This window comes from Thalassophryne amazonica, chromosome 13, assembly GCF_902500255.1.
Source record: "Thalassophryne amazonica chromosome 13, fThaAma1.1, whole genome shotgun sequence".
Taxonomy (NCBI): domain Eukaryota; kingdom Metazoa; phylum Chordata; class Actinopteri; order Batrachoidiformes; family Batrachoididae; genus Thalassophryne; species Thalassophryne amazonica.
This window is the reverse complement of record NC_047115.1, coordinates 59,988,873-60,008,539: the sequence shown is the minus strand read 5'-3', so window position 1 is coordinate 60,008,539 and position 19,667 is coordinate 59,988,873. Positions and strand designations below refer to the sequence as shown.

Below are 19,667 nucleotides of genomic sequence, written 5' to 3'. Positions count from 1 at the left end.
CCTGCAGTGTACAGGACTTTCAGTATCCTCTGAATATGTATAAATTATGATATGTGTGATGTGTCTTGCTGTTCCTCTGCAGTCTCAATATCTGTGACATGAACGGGCTTATTTTTCCATCACGAATGTCGCAGTGTCTGTCGTACATCATGTATCATTCACTCATCAGTCCCTGTCCGCATCCCCTCCGTCCCTCCTGCCTCATCTCCATACCGCTTGTCCACCATCTCCGGCTGCCGCTGTTGATGGAAAATGGCTTTTGGGGAAAAGAGATGTTGCTCTCTTTGGGCTGTCAACCTGATGTATTCCTGATTGTTTTGAAGGGTACTTGTGAGTAGGGGCTCCTTCCTACACTGAAACAGCCCAATTTGGTAAACAGTGAATCACTCAAGCTCTAAGACGCTGGGTAAATTGAAAGGAGAGTGTCAGCATCACCTCCAGCTCTCTGTCTGTCTGCTTCTCCAGCCATGCGTTTCTAAATGGCGCTCTGCAAAATGGCAGCTTCTTTATTGCTTTCCCCGTCTTTCTGAGCTACAAGGTGCAGGACACAAAAGGAAGGAAATGCAGTATTGATTGAAACACGGAGACGTTCACTTTGATGACTCATTTATCGCCCCTTACACACCGAGAATGTGGTTTAATGCATCTGTGATTAGAGTAGACCCTACGACATACATAAACCCTCTGTTTCAAACTTAAATCACTCCATCTTTGCAGCAGTTTGTTACTTACTGTAGGTGTGTCTGCCTCAGAACAGCAGCAGCAGTAGCAGCAGATGAACGTACGTCTGAGTAAGTAAGTTCAGTGTAGAGACTAAACCCAGGTATTTTTGAAGTCCAACTCTGAAATGAGAGAAATTTATGTCAGCATTTAGCAGTGCGGCTCCCCACTGCCTTTCCTCCACTTAGCTTCCTCCAGTCCTCTCACAAAAGCTGATGGTTGACTCAGAGATGGCCCTGAACTCAGGCCAGGCCCCGACATTGATTAGAGTGCCTGCCTGTCTCTGCAGATGAGTTTTGCTTCTCTGACGGCTCCTTGGCGGACAGGTCCAAGCTCAGCGACCCGGGCCTCATGCCCCTCCCAGACACTGCCTCGGGCCTGGACTGGTCTCACCTGGTTGATGCAGCACGGGCCTTTGAAGGTAACCAGCCTGGCTGACGCTGCTGGCACCTTGTCTAACCCTGCTCCTGGCTGCTTAGCGTGTTTCTGTTTATCTGTGCACCACCCTTTATGTCTGCAATCTGCAAGTGCTTGCTGGTTTGCTTTCATGGGAGAGCACTTTGTGTTTCTTCTCCTTAGTGCTTGTAGAGATTTTTTTAACACCATGAACCCAACAGGACAACACTCAGGCTGCTTCTTCTCTAATCTCTCTAGTACAACCCCTGGCAAAAATTATGGAATCACCGGCCTCGGAGGATATTCATTCAGTTGTTTAATTTTGTAGAAAAAAAGCAGATCACAGACATGACACAAAACTGAAGTCATTTTAAATGGCAACTTTCTGGCTTTAAGAAACACTATAAGAAATCAGGAAAAAAAATTGTGGCAGTCAGTAACGGTTACTTTTTTAGACCAAGCAGAGGGGAAAAAATATGGACTCACTCAATTCTGAGGAATAAATTATGGAATCACCCTGTAAATTTTCATCCCCAAAACTAACACCTGCATCAAATCAGATCTGCTCGTTAGTCTGCATCTAAAAAGGAGTGATCACACCTTGGAGAGGTGTTGCACCAAGTGTACTGACATGAATCATGGCTCCAACACGAGAGATGTCAGTTGAAACAAAGGAGAGGATTATCAAACTCCTAAAAGAGGGTAAATCATCACGCAGTGTTGCAAAAGATGTTGGTTGTTCACAGTCAGCTTTGTCTAAACTCTGGACCAAATACAAACAACATGGGAAGATTGTTAAAGGCAAACATACTGGTAGACCAAGGAAGACATCAAAGCGTCAAGACAGAAAACTTAAAGCAATATGTCTCAAAAATCGAAAATGCACAACAAAACAAATGAGGAACGAATGGGAGGAAACTGGAGTCAACGTCTGTGACCGAACTGTAAGAAACCGCCTAAAGGAAATGGGATTTACATACAGAAAAGCTAAATGAAAGCCATCATTAACGCCTGAACAGAAAAAAACAAGGTTACAATGGGCTAAGGAAAAGCAATCGTGGAGTGTGGATGACTGGATGAAAGTCATATTCAGTGATGAATCTCGAATCTGCATTGGGCAAGGCGATGATGCTGGAACTTTTGTTTGGTGCCGTTCCAATGAGATTTATAAAGATGAGTGCCTGAAGAGAACATGTAAATTTCCACAGTTATTGATGATATGGGGCTGCATGTCAGGTAAAGGCACTGGGGAGATGGCTGTCATTCCATCATCAATAAATGCACAAGTTTACGTTGATATTTTGGACACTTTTCTTATCCCATCAATTGAAAGGATGTTTGGGGATGATGAAATCATTTTTCAAGATGATAATGCATCTTGCCATAGACCAAAAACTGTGAAAACATTCCTTGCAAAAAGACACATAGGGTCAATGTCATGGCCTGCAAATAGTCCGGATCTTAATCCAATTGAAAATCTTTGGTGGAAGTTGAAGAAAATGGTCCATGACAAGGCTCCAACCTGCAAAGCTGATCTGGCAACAGCAATCAGAGAAAGTTGGAGCCAGATTGATGAAGAGTACTGTTTGTCACTCATTAAGTCCATGCCTCAGAGACTGCAAGCTGTTATAAAAGCCAGAGGTGGTGCAACAAAATACTAGTGATGTGTTGGAGCGTTCTTTTGTTTTTCATGATTCCATAATTTTCCCTGATTTCTTATAGTGTTTCTTAAAGCCAGAAAGTTGCCATTTGAAATGACTTTAGTTTTGTGTCATGTCTTGTGATCTGCTTTTTTTCTACAAAATTAAACAACTGAATGAACATCGTCCGAGGCCGGTGATTCCATAATTTTTGCCAGGGGTTGTAGATGGTTTGCGCTAATTTCTGGTCCTCTTTGGGTCTTGTGTCTATAAAGTATAAAAGTGATCCAGTAGAAGATATTTTCTAGAGAATGGCAGATACTTCATATGACCTGCTGTGACCCACTTATGGACTTAGTGTGCGGTTGACCATTTGTGGTTTTCTTCAAGAAAGTGATTTATTCTGTGACGACTTGTTTTGATAAGAAGGATTTTGTTGCTACACAGAATGACTGATCAGTTCCTGTTAAATGTTTGTGAAAATCTTGAAACTGTTAGCATGGCCTAAGCAGAGGGTCACCCCTTTGAGTCTGGTCTGCTTGAGGTTTCTTCCTCAATATCAACAGAGGGAGTTTTTCCTTGCCACTGTTGCCCATGTGCTTGCTCTAGGGGTTGGTAAGGTTAGACCGTACTTGTGTGATGCGCCTGGAGGCAGCTTTGTTGTGACTTGGTGCTGTATAAATTAAATAAATTGAAATTGAATTGAAATCTGAAAGCACGCTTTTCAGTCAGCCACACTGATTTTATTTAACTGGCATTGACATGTCTCAGCCATTTCATGGTCAGCATCATTTCCTTTTGTTCTGTTTTCTAGATTATGTAATTTATCAACCACCTTCATGACAGTTTATTGCTCATCTGTCACAACAACAAGAGCATGTTTTTTTTTTTTTTTTTTTTACACTAACAAGGATACTAGTGAGCAGGCAGCATAGCCTGCAACCTACAACCCCTGGCAAAAATTATGGAATCACCGGCCTCGGAGGATGTTCATTCAGTTGTTTAATTTTGTAGAAAAAAAGCAGATGACAGACATGACACAAAACTAAAGTCATTTCAAATGGCAACTTTCTGGCTTTAAGAAACACTATAAGAAATCAAGAAAAAAAGATTGTGGCAGTCAGTAACGGTTACTTTTTTAGACCAAGCAGAGGAAAAAAATATGGACTCACTCAATTCTGAGGAATAAGTTATGGAATCACCCTGTAAATTTTCATCCCCAAAACTAACACCTGCGTCAAATCACATCTGCTTGTTAGTCTGCATCTAAAAAGGAGTGATCACACCTTGGAGAGCTGTTACACCAAGTGTACTGACATGAATCATGGCTCCAACACGAGAGATGTCAGTTGAAACAAAGGAGAGGATTATCAAACTCTTAAAAGAGGGCAAATCATCACGCAATGTTGCAAAAGATGTTGGTTGTTCACAGTCAGCTGTGTCTAAACTCTGGACCAAATACAAACAACATGGGAAGGTTGTTAAAGGCAAACATACTGGTAGACCAAGGAAGACATCAAAGCGTCAAGACAGAAAACTTAAAGCAATATGTCTCAAAAATCGAAAATGCACAACAAAACAAATGAGGAACGAATGGGAGGAAACTGGAGTCAACGTCTGTGACCGAACTGTAAGAAACCGCCTAAAGGAAATGGGATTTACATACAGAAAAGCTAAACGAAAGCCATCATTAACACCTAAACAGAAAAAAACAAGGATACAATGGGCTAAAGAAAAGCAGTCATGGACTGTGGATGACTGGATGAAAGTCATATTCAGTGATGAATCTCGAATCTGCATTGGGCAAGGTGATGATGCTGGAACTTTTGTTTGGTGCCGTTCCAATGAGATTTATAAAGATGACTGCCTGAAGACAATATGTAAATTTCCACAGTCATTGATGATATGGGGCTGCATGTCATGTAAAGGCACTGGGGAGATGGCTGTCATTGCATCATCAATAAATGCACAAGTTTACGTTGATATTTTGGACACTTTTCTGATGTTTAAGGATGATGAAATCATTTTTCAAGAAGATAATGCATCTTGCCATAGAGCAAAAACTGTGAAAACATTCCTTGCAAAAAGACACATAGGGTCAATTTCATGACATAGGGTTAATGTCAACGAGCAGTGATTTGATGCAGGTGTTAGTTTTGGGGATGGAAATTTACAGGGTGATTCCATAATTTATTCCTCAGAATTGAATGAGTCCATATTTTTTTCCTCTGCTTGGTCTAAAAAAGTAACCGTTACTGACTGCCACAATCTTTTTTTTCTTGATTTCTTATAGTGTTTCTTAAAGCCAGAAAGTTGCCATTAGAAATGACTTTAGTTTTGTGTCATGTCTGTGATCTGCTTTTTTTCTACAAAATTAAACAACAGAATGAACATCCTCCGAGGCCGGTGATTCCATAATTTTTGCCAGGGGTTGTAAAATCTGTCATAATAAATGAATCCTCTCTGGTTTTCATTTTTGATGTAATGAATGCTTGTTGCATAGCCCCCAATATACCATTTAAACATACGGAGAGTCAGTGGAGATGAGGCAGAGTGTTACTGGCAGCAAAAAGTCAGTTGTCACGACAGCCTCGCTGCCCCTTTGCAGCATCACAAAGTGATGAGTAAAGTGGAGCCTTGATGCCGAGGAGAAAGTGGATTCAGGCTTCCGTCGTGTCATATGTGTGTTTAACAAGCTCAGCGCAGTGAAATGAGGATGTGTGGTATGTAAAGCATTTCTGCTATCTATAACATTGGTGAAATACACTCTAAAATACTTTTCATATTTCAGAACTGTAGCTGTTACCATTATTCCACATTTTCGTACGTGTTTATCTGTCCTGGGTTTGCAAAGTTCTTTTCAGATGGTTTGAAATCCTTTAAACTTGTGATGAATTGACTAGAAATGGTTTTCTCCTTTCTGTTTTAGAAATCTTCTTTATTTTCAGTTGTGCCATACCAAGAGCAGAATGTTTTACATTTCATGGCTGATATTTCACTGGATTTATAAAGGTCTAAAATCAGTAATAAAATGTCTTAAACTGTCTTTAATCTGGTTAAATTGGATATGGTCTGGTTTTATTTGAATGTAACATGTTTGTACAGTGACATTTTTTAACTGCTTCAAACAGCTCTAAAACTACGATAAAATGCTTTAACTTTAAAATTAGAAATAAAATTGTTTTGACTGATTGTGATAAAAGAAACTAAATATCTGTGGGTATTTTGTGTGTTGTTTTTTTTTTGTTTTTTTTTCTGTTAAAAGTCATTCTTCCTTGGGTTTTGAAATTGTTTAGGCATTTTTTTACTTTATTAGTATTTATAGGCTGATGAAAAATTAAACATAAAGACAACTAAATGTCATCATTATCCTTGTATATTAACCTACAGTCCCAAATCAGAGTAAGTTGAGACAGGATTGGAAATCCAAATAAAAATGCCGCAATGATTCTTACATTTACATTGTCTTCTGTTTCACTGCAGACAGTATGAACACAGATATTTCATGTTTGGTCTGTCAACTTCATACATCCATTTCTACTTTTCAGGCCTGCAACACATTCTAAAAAAGTTGGGACAGAAGCAGTTTAGGGTCAGTAATGAGGTAAAAAAAAAAAAAGTCCAGATGATGTCAGCTGATGACTGTAATCATGATTTTGCACAAAGAAGCATCCACGAAAGGCAGGAGCAAAGATGGGCAGAGGATGTCCCTTCATTCATTTATTCATTCATTTTCTGTACACACTTATTCCATTTAAGGGTCGCAGTTCGGCGCGGGGGGGTGGGGGTGGGGGGCTTTAACCTATACCATTGGTTATCGATTGTAGGGTTGACACATATAGACAGACAAACACATTCACACCCGCACCTACGTTCAGTTTAAAGTTTACAATTCACCTAACCTGCACGTGTCTGTACATGGGAGGAAGCCAGAGCACCTGGAGGGAACCCACGGAAAAACAGGGAGAACATGCAAACACCAAACAGAAAGGACCAGGTTGGAAGCAAACCCAGGACTTCGTTGCTGTGAGAAGAAGACATTCACTAATGCCACTTAAAACTTTACTGTGCAAAAAATAAGCCTGATGATAACTTTAACCAGAAGCAGCGTCGACTTCTCTGGGCTTGAAGGTGTCTGGGTTCGATCATCTCACTGTGGACATATATACTGTGGTCAGACGAATTGGTATTCCAAATTCTTTTTTAGAAGAAATGTACACCTTGTGCTCTGAACCAGAGACGGAAAGCACCAGCCAGACTGTTAACAGAGAAAAGTTCAAAAGCCAGGGTTTATCATTATGTGGGGTTATGTCAGTGCCCTTGGCAAAGAAAAATGAGACAACAATGACCTCGTGCTGTTGCACGTTAAAATGTGTTTGCAGGAAGAATAGGCCAACATAACACCTGAAATGCTTCATCACTTGGTGTCCTCAAAGTCAAAATGTCTTTTAACTGTTCTGAGAAGGAAAGGCAACATTTCAAATTGGGAATAGACTATGTGCATTGACGTCACACACAACACGCGGTTTTGTGTAGGCAGCCATACTGGACGGTAAGCTCCGTGTACACACAGCATGGCCGATGCTGGAACATTGGTAGACGACCAAGCTAATTTGTCCCATATAGCTAAAGCTCTCAGTCCTGAAAATCAGAAGAGGTATTTAGAGAAAATACAGAGAATCAACGTGAGTCCCTCAAGAAGTTCACCAGTTCTATCGATTTTGAGTGGAAGCCAGACGTGGGGTATGATATCCACGCCTTCTCAACTACTTTATCAACACTGGACACAGGAGAAACCCTGAAGGCATATAGAAGTTTGGATGCATACAGCTTCTTCATGGCTGGATGGGTGCAGGATGTGGTCATCAGTTGGGTTACTGATGACATATAAAAGCCAGAGTAAGTACAGTAAAACTCGCCTAAACAGTCATTGTATAAACCAGATACCGGCCAAAAGCAAAAGTTCCAATGTTTTTGTATGGTTTTACGTGTAATAAACACCGTATATAACGGTTTTTCGCTCACATCGGCCAAAACGTCCTGTCTGACCACAATGCATTTCCATTAAACACCCCTCCACATACCGGACAGAGTAGTCTGGACGTGACCAATAACAGAGGTATAAATTAAAGTTCAGCACTGACACTGACTGATTCGAGGAAAGTGGTTACCGCATTTCCTTTATTAAAAGACTGACCATTTATTTTTTCAAACCATGCTCAGACACGGGACCCGCAGTCTGACGTGCACCTGCTAATTAAATCGGACACCGCCAAAAGGCTGTGATTTGTCACTTTTACGGTTTCACTCCTTCCTCTCCCATCATATTTTAATAGTTTTCGCAGTGCACACTTGGATTAGATTTCAATCATGGATCAAATACGTTTGGCATAAAAGTCAGCAAATATGACCAACTTTACAACACAGTCAAAAAGCTACAAAGACTCTCAAATGACCCTCAATTCATGGAGGAAATTGTACACCTTACCTTTGGCTTGGAGGTTTGAAGAACTTGTTGAGGGACAAATTAATCCAGAAAAAACATCAGACGGAGAACTTGAAAACTCACTTTTCACACTGCTCTTTATCAGCAGGAAAACAATAAAAAATGTACTCAGGAGCCCTTCTTTTGATGTCTCGTGCAATTGTATGCACAGCAATGAAACACCATGTTGGTATAATTTGTGTAGACAGTTGTAAATAAAGCGAAAAAGCACACCTGCTAAACATAAGGTTCAATCAATTGCCGTTCAGGCAATGCGGAAGTTGCTGTCCAGTATGGCTGCATGAGCACATATCACATGATCTATGGCGTCACCTGCACATCTATATGTTGCAGACATTAAATGCATGAATGATACAGGTATATTAAGTTAACAAATAAAATGAGGTTGAACACAAAAAACATGAAATATCTTGAGTTCATACAGTCTGGAATAAAATAGAATCAATGTACAGTATTTTGTCTTCAATTTAAACTTTTTATTTTCCTGGAGTTTGTCCTGTAAATTTGGACACTGCATCATGCAAAAAAGATAATCTGGTTTTCTGCACTCACTGCTTTGTAAAAGTCTTTAATCTTCCTGATGCAGACATCAAATATGAAGAAAGTGTTCATTCATATGTAAATTAAAGCTGAGTCTCCCTTTCCTGCCTCATTTCAACAACCAAATACAGGCTCAATCAGCTTTTGTTTTGGAGTGGATTAGCTTTCATTTGGGGCCAAATTAAAGGAAGACTTAGTTTAATCATCTCTATGAATATGTAGATGCTTGTATCTTTGGTGTCAGGACTGCAGGGCGAGAGGAGTTCTAAAGAGAAAAGCATTATGCCTCAAAGTGAGCAGTCCCAAAGCATAATATGCCAAGTCTGGGTTTACCCAGAAGCTTTTGAACAAGCTTAAGGGCCTGATATGGTAAAATAGGCATGACTGGTGCCTCACAGCTATCTGGAAAACAACCCAACCAAACAGCTGTCAGTAGAAACACCGGGTGGTTGGGGGGAGTGAGGACCCTGAACACCCCGGGGAATCACTCTGCCATTGCCAAGAAATGTTTTATTGAGCACCTTGTTTCCTTGTTGTCTGGTTATGTCTGTGGTTATAGGAGGCCTTTGCAGCAGTGCTTAAATCAAAAGCTTTCATTTATACAAAACATAAGTGCTTCATCTTCTCAGTAGTTGACATGGTTTGTGTTGTGCTCTAGTTTGTTGCATGTTGAAATCATGAACCATTGAACACAAGTTCTGTTTTTAATGGTTTAAAACCTCTCATGTGATGTGTTCTCCATGCAGACCAGCGTGTGGTGTCTTTCTGTACCATGACTGACATGCAGCGGGCCGAGGCTCTGCAGATTTCAAGAGAGCTGACCAGACGAGTGGTCGAGGCAGAAGGAGCAACGCTGGAAGCGGAGTAGGCGTTTTACCACAGTCTTAAATGACACGCTCAAAAACAACACAGTAAAGCTTCCTTCTCACTTTCACAGACATGCATCCTTTAAGGTCATGGTCTATAACCATGACAAAGTGGTTGGTGAAGATCATCATTGCCCACAAATGTGATCTAGACTTGTACGATACGATGTGTGCAAAAACAGCTATTTCACACCTGCACTATAACATCCCAGTGATGTCATGTATGACAAACTTATGGGCTGCAAGGGATGAGTTTGTAACTGAAAAAAAGGGAATTTTCAAACACTGTAAATCACACCACTATTAAAACGAAACAAAGACCCAATGAAGAAATATCCTCATTCAACATGGATGACCTCTTGCACCTTTTTAGGGTTTTCCAAGGTGTGGATAAGGTTTCAAACCATGGCTTTCTGGGATGCATATCCGTGAACGTGAAAATGCGATGCATATGTCATCATTGTCGGGAACCTGGCCACCATGATAAGAGTCAAGTGAGACATTTGGCATTGTAAACAAATATACAACATCAGATTCTGAGACATATTCAAGTGCTGGCGTATATATTTTTGGTAGCAGCTTCTTTCATAATTTACTGTTAGCTTGCAAACATTATGTCATCGCCTTCTGCAGTGCATTGTTTACTCTAGGGGTCGACCGATTATTGGTTGACCCATTGGCCCTTTCTAGAATACTTTGGACACCACTGTTTTACATCCTCAAACCCTGGTCCCACCGAATAATGAGCCACGTAGCATGTTTTTCTTGTATGAGTCCAGTTATTCAACAAAAGTGGGAGAATAGTGGCTCTGAGAGGCTCTTAGAGGCAGAATATTCGGCTAACAAGGCTCATCTCTGAGCATGTTGCTAATTTCAAGAATTTCAAAATTTAGAACAACAGGATGGGGCAGTTTGTGTATGAGTTACTGCAAGAGCAAACAAGGATTTTAGAGGCATGTTTGTGGTGTGGACGAGGCTGTTAAAAACCCATTATCTGAGCACCTAGCAGCTACGAGAACAGGACAGGCTATTTTGGCTCAGCCCTCTTGCGCACTCCAATCCCAACTGCTTTGTGCGCTGAACCCTATATATAAAATAATTATTTTGTAGCGGATCAATCATTTTCTGTCAGTTTGGATGTTGAAAACACCTCTAATCACTTCTGGGATCACAGAGGGCATTTGGAGCTTTTTTCCTCTCTGTTACGTGCGCTGAAGTGGAGAACATATTTGGAACAGCTTAAAAGGTAATTATTTGTAATGTTTATATTGTAATAGCTTGGTAAAACAGGTGCATGTTCATTCCTTCTTCATAAGCAACTGTAAAAGTATGTTTATGATAGATTTAACATCACATGAGGCACACACTATACATGCTGATGACTCCAGACGAGCATTTAGCAGGACGTGAGCGCGCAAAAGAGTGATTTTGCAGACATTAACGGATGAAGACAAAGTTAAAAGTTGGATCACCGGTGTCAAAATAATGGAAGCTGTGGAAGAAATAAGGCCAGCGCGAAGAAGCACAGAGGCAACTGTCCAGGAACCCATTGTTTGGTTCTAGCTGGTCTGTGGATTTGTTTTGTGTTTTTTATTTTGGGCGGGGGGGGGGTGATCCACACAGTTGCGGTTGTATATAATTAAAGCGGCCACCTCATTGTGGTGTCTTTTTTTTTTGTGGGCACAGAGAGCTGGGTGAACACGCAGAACTGCTGCATTTAATGACTCTGGAACACAGGTGAACAGCAGCCTGGTGCACGGATGCGCACAACGGCGGCACTGTGCAGGAGTGTTTTTTGTTTTTGTTTTTTTTTGTTTTGTTTTTTTTTGTGGACTGTGTCTAAAAAATGTGACATCTTGAATGGCTGCTGTGAATTGAAAACCCACACTTTAAAGGGACCAGGTGTAGGATTGGTGGTGGATTGGACCAAACCCATGCCGAAACGTGCACCAACGTCGCGTTACATGGTGCTTCATGGATCATATGTAGCTTGACATGGATCTTATACGGTGACACGAGCCATTCGGGGCTAGATGGGGCTCAAATGACAGGTCGGTCGTGGCTCATTAGAGGCTGATTCCTGGCACTTTTCGAGGTACATAGAGGCTTCTTCATAGCAGATACATGATAGATTTATACGTGGATCATTATTCGAAAAATCACTGACAAATCCATTCATGGCTTTATTATTTGGTGGGACCAAGGCTTCACTCGCTCATCTTCAACAACATACTTCATTTAAGGGGGGGGAGCTGAAGCCTCTCCCAGCAGTTACAGGGCGGGAGGCGGCGTACACCCTGGGGATAGGACGTCAGTCTGCAGGGCCACATAGAGACAAACACATTCACACCCACACACACATCTAGAGACAATTTAAAGTTTCCAGTCCACCTAACCTGCATGTCTTTGGATGTGGGAGGAGCGGAGGGAAACCACACAAACAGGGGGAGAACATGTGAACTCCACACAGAAAGCCCATGTGGGAATCAATCCCATGACCTTCTTGTGAGGCAACAGTGCTAACCACTAATCCACCGTGCTGCCCATATTTCACACCCTATCTCCTTTTTTTCCCATATGAATGCTCTTTTTGAATATGCGCAGTAGAATAAGTGTAAACATGTAAAAAAGGGACACTCAGTCTTTTGAATGTTTTCTTGGCTCCTAATTTTCCATGAGATGAAGAATGCCAAAGTTACAGCCATTTTTCTTTTAGCGTTATGTGAATGTAGTTTATGCCAACATAGGTCATCCACATGCTGGAACTATTAGTAACACACCCAAAAGTGGGAGAAGAAGAATTAGTAACACACCCAAAAGTGGGAGAAGAAGAAACTGTTGTACTTTTTCCACACCCTCTCAGTTACTCATAAAAGCATTTTCACATTTCTTTTGTATGTCCACCTCATTCAGCTAAACTCACTCTCAGAGCCTCAGAGTAGCCACAAGCACTCCCTTGTTCCTCTCTTCATTTGAATAGACAGCGAATGCCCTGCTTTTGCATCAGACAGCCGTCCACACTGCTGTAGAATTTGTTTGTTAGATGACCATTCAAACGGCCGTGTTGGCTGCAGGTGTCGAAATAAATAGAAAAACAAGCTGTTTATTTACTGATAGTTGTTGGACGTATCTGTGAACGGTGTCCAAAAACCTCACGATCCCCTCTGTCGACCAAATTTGTCATCGTTGACCATAACCTGTCCTAATTACCTGCACGCTACATCAAAATAAAACCTTTGACACACACCTCAGCAAGGGTTGATGGGATTGGTGATGTCACATGAAAATCATAAATATTTATTCATATTTATATTAATCATATTTATTTTTACTCATATTTGATGAATAAATACCATGACGATTTAATTAATTTAAAATTGGACCAACAAAAAATCAGATCAAACATGGAAACAGAGGATAAAATATATGACATAGACACTAATATTGATGAAAGTATATTTGACTTAAAAACGATTGGTTGTGAGTATTATACAGTAAGAACAGCTGAATAGTGAAAAAATTGCAGAAGATACCTTGTCACTCATACATATAAACAGTCGAAGCTTGTATTGTAAAATGTCACAAATAATAAAATATTTAAATCAGTTTAAAAATAGATTTAATATTGTTGCAATCACTGAATCTTGGCTTAAAGATGATCTCATGGATGAAGTTCAAATGGAGGGATATGAGCTGTATTTTGTAAACAGAAGATATAAAAAAGGCGGTGGTATTGCTCTGTATACAAAAACAGATCTGATGTGTACAATTGTTGAAGAAATGACAATTATGAATGATGTCATAGAAATTGTAACAGTGGAACTTGTACATGAAACATCTAAGAATATTTTAATCAGTTGTGTATACAGAGCACCAGATTCTTGTGTTGTGAAATTTACAGATAAAATAATTGAATTATTCCATCAAATTAAAAACAAAACGCTTTTTATGTGTGGGGACTTTAATATTAACATAGAAAGCTCCAGCTGCCAAAGATTAAGTGATTTTGTGAATTCAATGTATAGTTTGGGGTTATTCCCCTTGATAACAAAACCAACCAGAATTACATCGCAAAGTGCAACGGTAATTGATAATATATTTACAAACAGAACAGATGAAATTATCAAGAATGGGATCTTCATGACAGATATTAGCGACCATTTGCCAATTTTTTCAATATTTAAATATAAAAATAGGTACAACAAAAAAACTGATATAAACTTTAAAAGAGATAAATCAGTAAAAGCCTTAGAGGCATTAAAATATGACCTTAAAAATCAAAACTGGGAAGAAGTTTATGTCAGTGATGTTAATGTAGCATATAACTCATTTATGAAAATATTGATGAAATCATACAATAAAAATTGTAAATTAATTGAAATTAGTAAGAAAAGAGTAAATAAACCATGGCTGACAAAGGGAATAAAAAATGCTTGTGCAAAGAAAAACTATTTATACAGGTGCTTTTTAAAATTGCAAACAAAGGAATCAGAACATAAATACAAAAAATATAAAAATAAACTATTAACAATAATTAGGAAACAAAAAAAAGATTATTACAGTGAAAAACTAAATAAGAGTAAAGATAATATGAGGATAACATGGGGAATTATAAAAAGTGTGATTGATAGTGATGGAACGAAAGAAACTATTCCAAATTACTTTAAGGAAAATAAAGAGATATATGATATAAAAGAAGTTGCAAATGGGTTTAATGATTATTTTTCAAATGTAGGGTCAAGTCTGGTGGGAAATAAACCAATAATAGAAGATAAATTATGTACATTGGTAAATACGGTCAATAGTATTTTCCTGGACAATGTGGAAAAAGATGAAATAAGAAATATTGTAAAAAACTGTGTAAGCAAAAGATCAACTGACCATGAAGATTTAGACATGATGACTGTAAAAAGTATAATAGAAATTGTTATTGAACCATTTACTTATATTTGTAATCTGTCTCTGTCAACTGGGGTTTTTCCAGATGAAATGAAAATTGCTAAGGTAGTCCCATTATATAAAAATGGAGACAAACATAATTTTTCTAATTACAGGTCAGTATCATTGCTTCCACAGTTTTCTAAAATTATGGAAAAAGTTTTTGTAACAAGATTGGATAAATTTATTGAGAAACATATTTTAAATAATGCTCAGTATGGATTCAGAACAAAACATTCGACAGCTATGGCAATTATGGAACTAATAGAGAAAATATCAACAACAATAGATAATAAGGATTATTTTGTAAGTATTTTTATTGACCTGAAAAAGGCTTTTGATGTTATAGACCACTCAAGATTGCTCCACAAGTTACAACAATATGGAATAAGAGGTGTTGCATATCAGTGGGTAAAAAGCTACTTAGAAAATAGAAAACAGTTTGTTCAGATAAATAATACCAAATCAGAATTGTGTAACATTATTTATGGAGTACCACAAGGATCGGTACTTGGACCCAAACTGTTCATTTTGTATATCAATGATTTTGTGAATGTATCCAATGTGCTTGGCAGCATTTTATTTGCTGATGATACAACGCTGTTTTACTCTGGATCAGATATACAGGAAGTAGCACAAGTGATAAATACAGAGTTGGAAAAAGTTAAACATTGGTTTGATATAAACAGATTGTCACTAAATATTAATAAGACAAATTTCATATTGTTTAATGATAGAGCGAAAAAAAAATAATGTGTCATTACAAATAGATGGAATGGATATACAAAGGGTAAAAGAAATGAAATTTTTAGGAGTCATGATTGATGAAGATCTTACATGGAAGTCACACATAAATTACATAAAAGGAAAAATAGCGAAAGCCATTGCTGTTTTGCATAAAGTAAAATATTCATTAAATAGTTATGGTTTATTAACATTGTACAATTCATTGATTGTCCCATATTTAACTTACTGTGTAGAAATCTGGGGATCAACATATACAACCTATATACAACCTTTATTTATTTTGCAGAAAAGAGCTTTAAAAGTGATTAGTAACAGTGGTTTTAGAGATCCATCTAATCCATTGTTTATTAAGTATAGGGTACTTAAATTTCATGATTTAGTCGATTTTGAAAATATTACAAACGATGTACCAAGTTAATAAAAATACTTTACCAGCAAACATTCAAAATACGAGGTCTGTCCATAAAGTATCGTACCTTTTTATTTTTTTCAAAAACTATATGGATTTCATTCATATGTTTTTACGTCAGACATGCTTGAACCCTTGTGCGCATGCGTGAGTTTTTCCACGCGTGTCGGTGACGTCATTCGCCTGTGAGCACGCCTTGTGGAAGGAGTGGTCCCGCCCCCTCGTCGGATTTTCATTGTCTGGAAATGGCGGAATGAAAAGGACTTTTTTTCCATCAGAATTTTTTCAGAAGCTGTTAGAGACTGGCACCTGGAAACCATTCGAAAAATTTATCTGGCTTTCAGTGAAAATTTTACGGGCTTCACAGAGAATAAGGACTTTAACTACAGGTTTAAGGACCCCTTTAAAGGACGGTCGGTGCGCCGCGCTGCGAGCTGCGACGACGCGGCACAAACCACTGGATCGTTTCTAAGCTGATGGCTCTGTGGATACGAGACCGTCGTGTGCTTTTTCTCTGGTTATCACAAGACCTGGACATCAGCCATTTTCCGGCAGATTTCACTTTTAACAAGAGATTTTGTCACGGAAAGCCGCACGGAGGCTTCGCGCGTCACGACTGATTCGCTGATGAAGCGAGACAAAGGAACACCTCCGTTTCGGAGTGTTAGAGGACAAGTTTGGACATGTCTATCTCGGCTTTCAGTGCTTACCAGTCGAGTGAGTATAAAAGAACTTGTGGAGACCTCGTATGTTTGAAAAAAGAGTAAGTAGTTATAAATTGAAAGGAATAGAAGTCTTTAAAAAACCAAGATTTAGAACCAAAGTAAAGGAAAGGAGTATTGCAGTAAATGGTGTCAAATTATGGAACAATCTTAATAAAGAAATTAAAGAATTAAGGTCGCTTAAATTATTTAAAAAACATATTAAATTAGATGTATTAAGTAAGTATGAAACTATGAAGTAAGTCAGTGGGCTGCAAGAAAGTCAAAAAAAAAAAAGTAAACTGTTAATAATGTTTGGAGTGTCTTAAGTTTAAATGTAACCTGTCAGTGATGTAATCTATTAATTAATGGTCATAATTATGAAATGGGTCAGTGGTATGTGACAAGTTAAAGAAATGCAATCTGTTAAATAATGTTGACTATGATGCTGTATATTGAAAGATTGTATTGTTAAAAGGGGCAGAAATCATAAGACTTGTTCTTCTTTCTGCTCCTTTTCATTCTGGTATTGTGGTGCTTTTGTTTTTTGCTTTTCTGTTTTTTTTTAAATGAATGAAATAAATATAAAAAAAAAAATTGTCTTGTTTGTCCCTTACAGGTCTCCTTCCACTCTGACTGGAAAAGTGAACCAGCTGGAGGTGATTCTCAGGCAGCTACAGAACGACCTCAGAAAGGTGACGTCTTCAGTATCTACAGCAGGAATTAGGAACAGTTTTGAGAGTTGCTGCTTGTGTCACAGAGTTCAGGACAATAGACGCTGAGTAATGATTTCCTGAATTTGTCATATGTACTCGTCCACTTAATTCAATGTCCTGCTTCCTTTGATTATTGTGCCCTGGTCTAACGTGTCCCCACCTCCACTAATGTTCTTAAATTAGAGAAAGGAAATACTCTATCTGCTTCGTCGTCCTGTTACTGCCTCTCATTTACAGTGCGGCGGGAAGGCGGATGTTCCTGTAATAGCGGGAATCTTATCTACCGTCGCTCATGTGCTTTTTTTCTGTGCCGTTATCAGGAGAAGGAGGACAAGGCGATGTTGCAGGAGGAGGTGCAGCACCTGAGGCAGGACAACATGCGTTTGCAGGAGGAGAGCCAGACGGCAGCGGCTCAGCTCAGGAAGTTCACAGAGTGGTTTTTTCACTCCATTGACAAGAAGCCCTGAAAGATGAGGAGTGAGACAGCCTTTGCACCTCCTGGTTACCAACGCAACTCCTACGCAAGCTCCCCAGATGATCCACAGACAATTTGAAAACAAACCAAAACTTTTAAAACACCTCTTCAGGAGGCTGCATTCCGCGCCTGACGCAGAGAGACTACAAACCCCAATCCAGACCTGATTTTATTTTTTGGTGGCCTCCTCTGTCTGTGGTGCAGGGCTGTTTCTGAAGGTAAAGGTTTCTCCATCTTGGCAAACGAGACTCATGGGAAACCTCCTGATCTTCAAAGCGGCTCCAAGCCGTGGCATCTTTTTCCACTAATGGAATTTAACCGTAGAGCTCATTTACTGTAGTCAAACTATAATCTACCTACATATGTGACGTCAGTCTACTGTACTTTATTATTCTGCGCGCAGTCACACGGCTGTTTTCTGTGGCGGCTGCAGGAAACGGGAGCGGGTGGAGGAGTGCACGGAGCATCATGAAGTGGTACTTACTGTCTGCTGGCACCAAGTGGGTTCCACACGCGGTGGTGTTGAAAAGAACAGCAGGGAGGGGACATGAATGTAGCTCAACTGAGACCATTGTTTTATTTCTGCTTTCCAAAGTTGCAAACGTTTGGAGGCCTGATGTTTGAATGTTTGAGGGTGTATTTTTTTTTTTTTTTTTTTTTTTTATTTCACAGCTGGTCAAATGGCAGTAATCTTGATTTTTTTTTTTTTTTTTTTAAGGTGCATTCCCTACACCTACATGTCTGTAGTTTTAAATTCACTGAGAAAAAAATGTGTGAGCAATAACAAAGTAGTCATTACAAAACTGTGTTTTTCAAAAAAATTAAAAAATTAGCACAAAGGTGAAGCGTTGCTGTCAGGAAGCAGTTGTATTTGACAGACTGTGCCTAAAACTCTCAGTTGTAAAAGTATTGTTTCTGTTTGCTTTTTAGGCCTCTTTTATAAATACATGCCTTGTCTGTGGCTCACTGATATAAAAGTGCGTGTGTGTGCGCACGTAGTTTATCACAGCAAACTGCTGATGCAGAGCAGCACCAGCAGTGATCCACACTACAATGCCAAATGTGTTTATTTCTGTACATATCTGCCACAGAAGTGTCTTGTATTTAACACTATTATTTAAGCTTATTTAACCTGAAGTTGTTTATTTTATTAAGGGTATTTGTCATTGTTTCTGCACTAAGGACAGATAGAGCTCTGTGTATGTTGTAAAGTGTGTAGCTTGCCAGGGCAAACAAACAAACAAACAAACAAAAAAGTATATATTTAAATATATAAATGATGATTTTTGGAGTTTCCAACATTTGGATGCTGCTAGGTTACAGTTTGCTGATTTGTATGCTTTTAATAACGTCTCTGTAAACTGTCTCAGCCTTGATGGGGCAATGGTTGCTTTTTTTGTTTTGTTGTACTTTTTGTTTTTTAATAAATGTAGTTGTAAAAATATGTGCTTGTGGTAGTTTCCAATAACTGACGAGGTTATGGACAGATGTTCGTCAGATTTTGGTTTTGTAGGTTCAGATTATGGGATGAGGGGCAAAAGATTAAAGATTAGGTCTGGATCTGGGGTATTTACTCAGGACAGTGCATCACACTTTTATTAAACTATACAGTACGTATCATGGTACATTGCCGACAATATGATTCAGGAGTGATGCTTTTTATTATAGAATGATTCGATCTTGTGTGATACAATGCATCCCGATATAATTCTTTGTTAAATGTAGACATTAGTTTTCAATGAAGAACTAAAATAAGCCAAAAGTCTCATTACATGAAAAACCAGGGACCTTCTTTGGGTTTTTTCTTGTGTACCGCAGTGTTGTTGACCACTGGGGGCAGTGCCACAGACAGTAACACACAACGGAGCAAAGAGGAAGACTAGAAGAAGAAGCCAGCCGCTCTTATCAAAGCATATCTTTACTCATCTAAACCGGCATGATTGTTGACTAAACACAGCTTTCTAACAGGTGCCTTTATGCTCGCGACTAGTATCAGACATGTTGATTTTGTTT

General features: G+C 39.0%; 1 protein-coding gene across 3 annotated transcripts in view; it reads left to right on the top strand.

The window, feature by feature from the left end:
- LOC117523091 (signal-induced proliferation-associated 1-like protein 2) overlaps positions 1 to 17,804 on the top strand; it is a 258,904-nt gene extending 241,100 nt beyond the window's left edge. For 2 of the 3 annotated variants that reach the window (XM_034184507.1, XM_034184509.1), the window contains 4 exons: positions 1,010 to 1,141; positions 9,549 to 9,666; positions 17,083 to 17,158; positions 17,500 to 17,804. In XM_034184507.1, coding sequence (XP_034040398.1) covers positions 1,010 to 1,141; positions 9,549 to 9,666; positions 17,083 to 17,158; positions 17,500 to 17,646 — 473 coding nt within the window. In that variant the 3' untranslated portion in view covers positions 17,647 to 17,804. The remainder of the gene's footprint in view (positions 1 to 1,009; positions 1,142 to 9,548; positions 9,667 to 17,082; positions 17,159 to 17,499) is intronic. The other variant, XM_034184508.1, reaches the window with a different exon arrangement.
- The last annotated feature ends 1,863 nt before the right edge of the window (positions 17,805 to 19,667 follow it).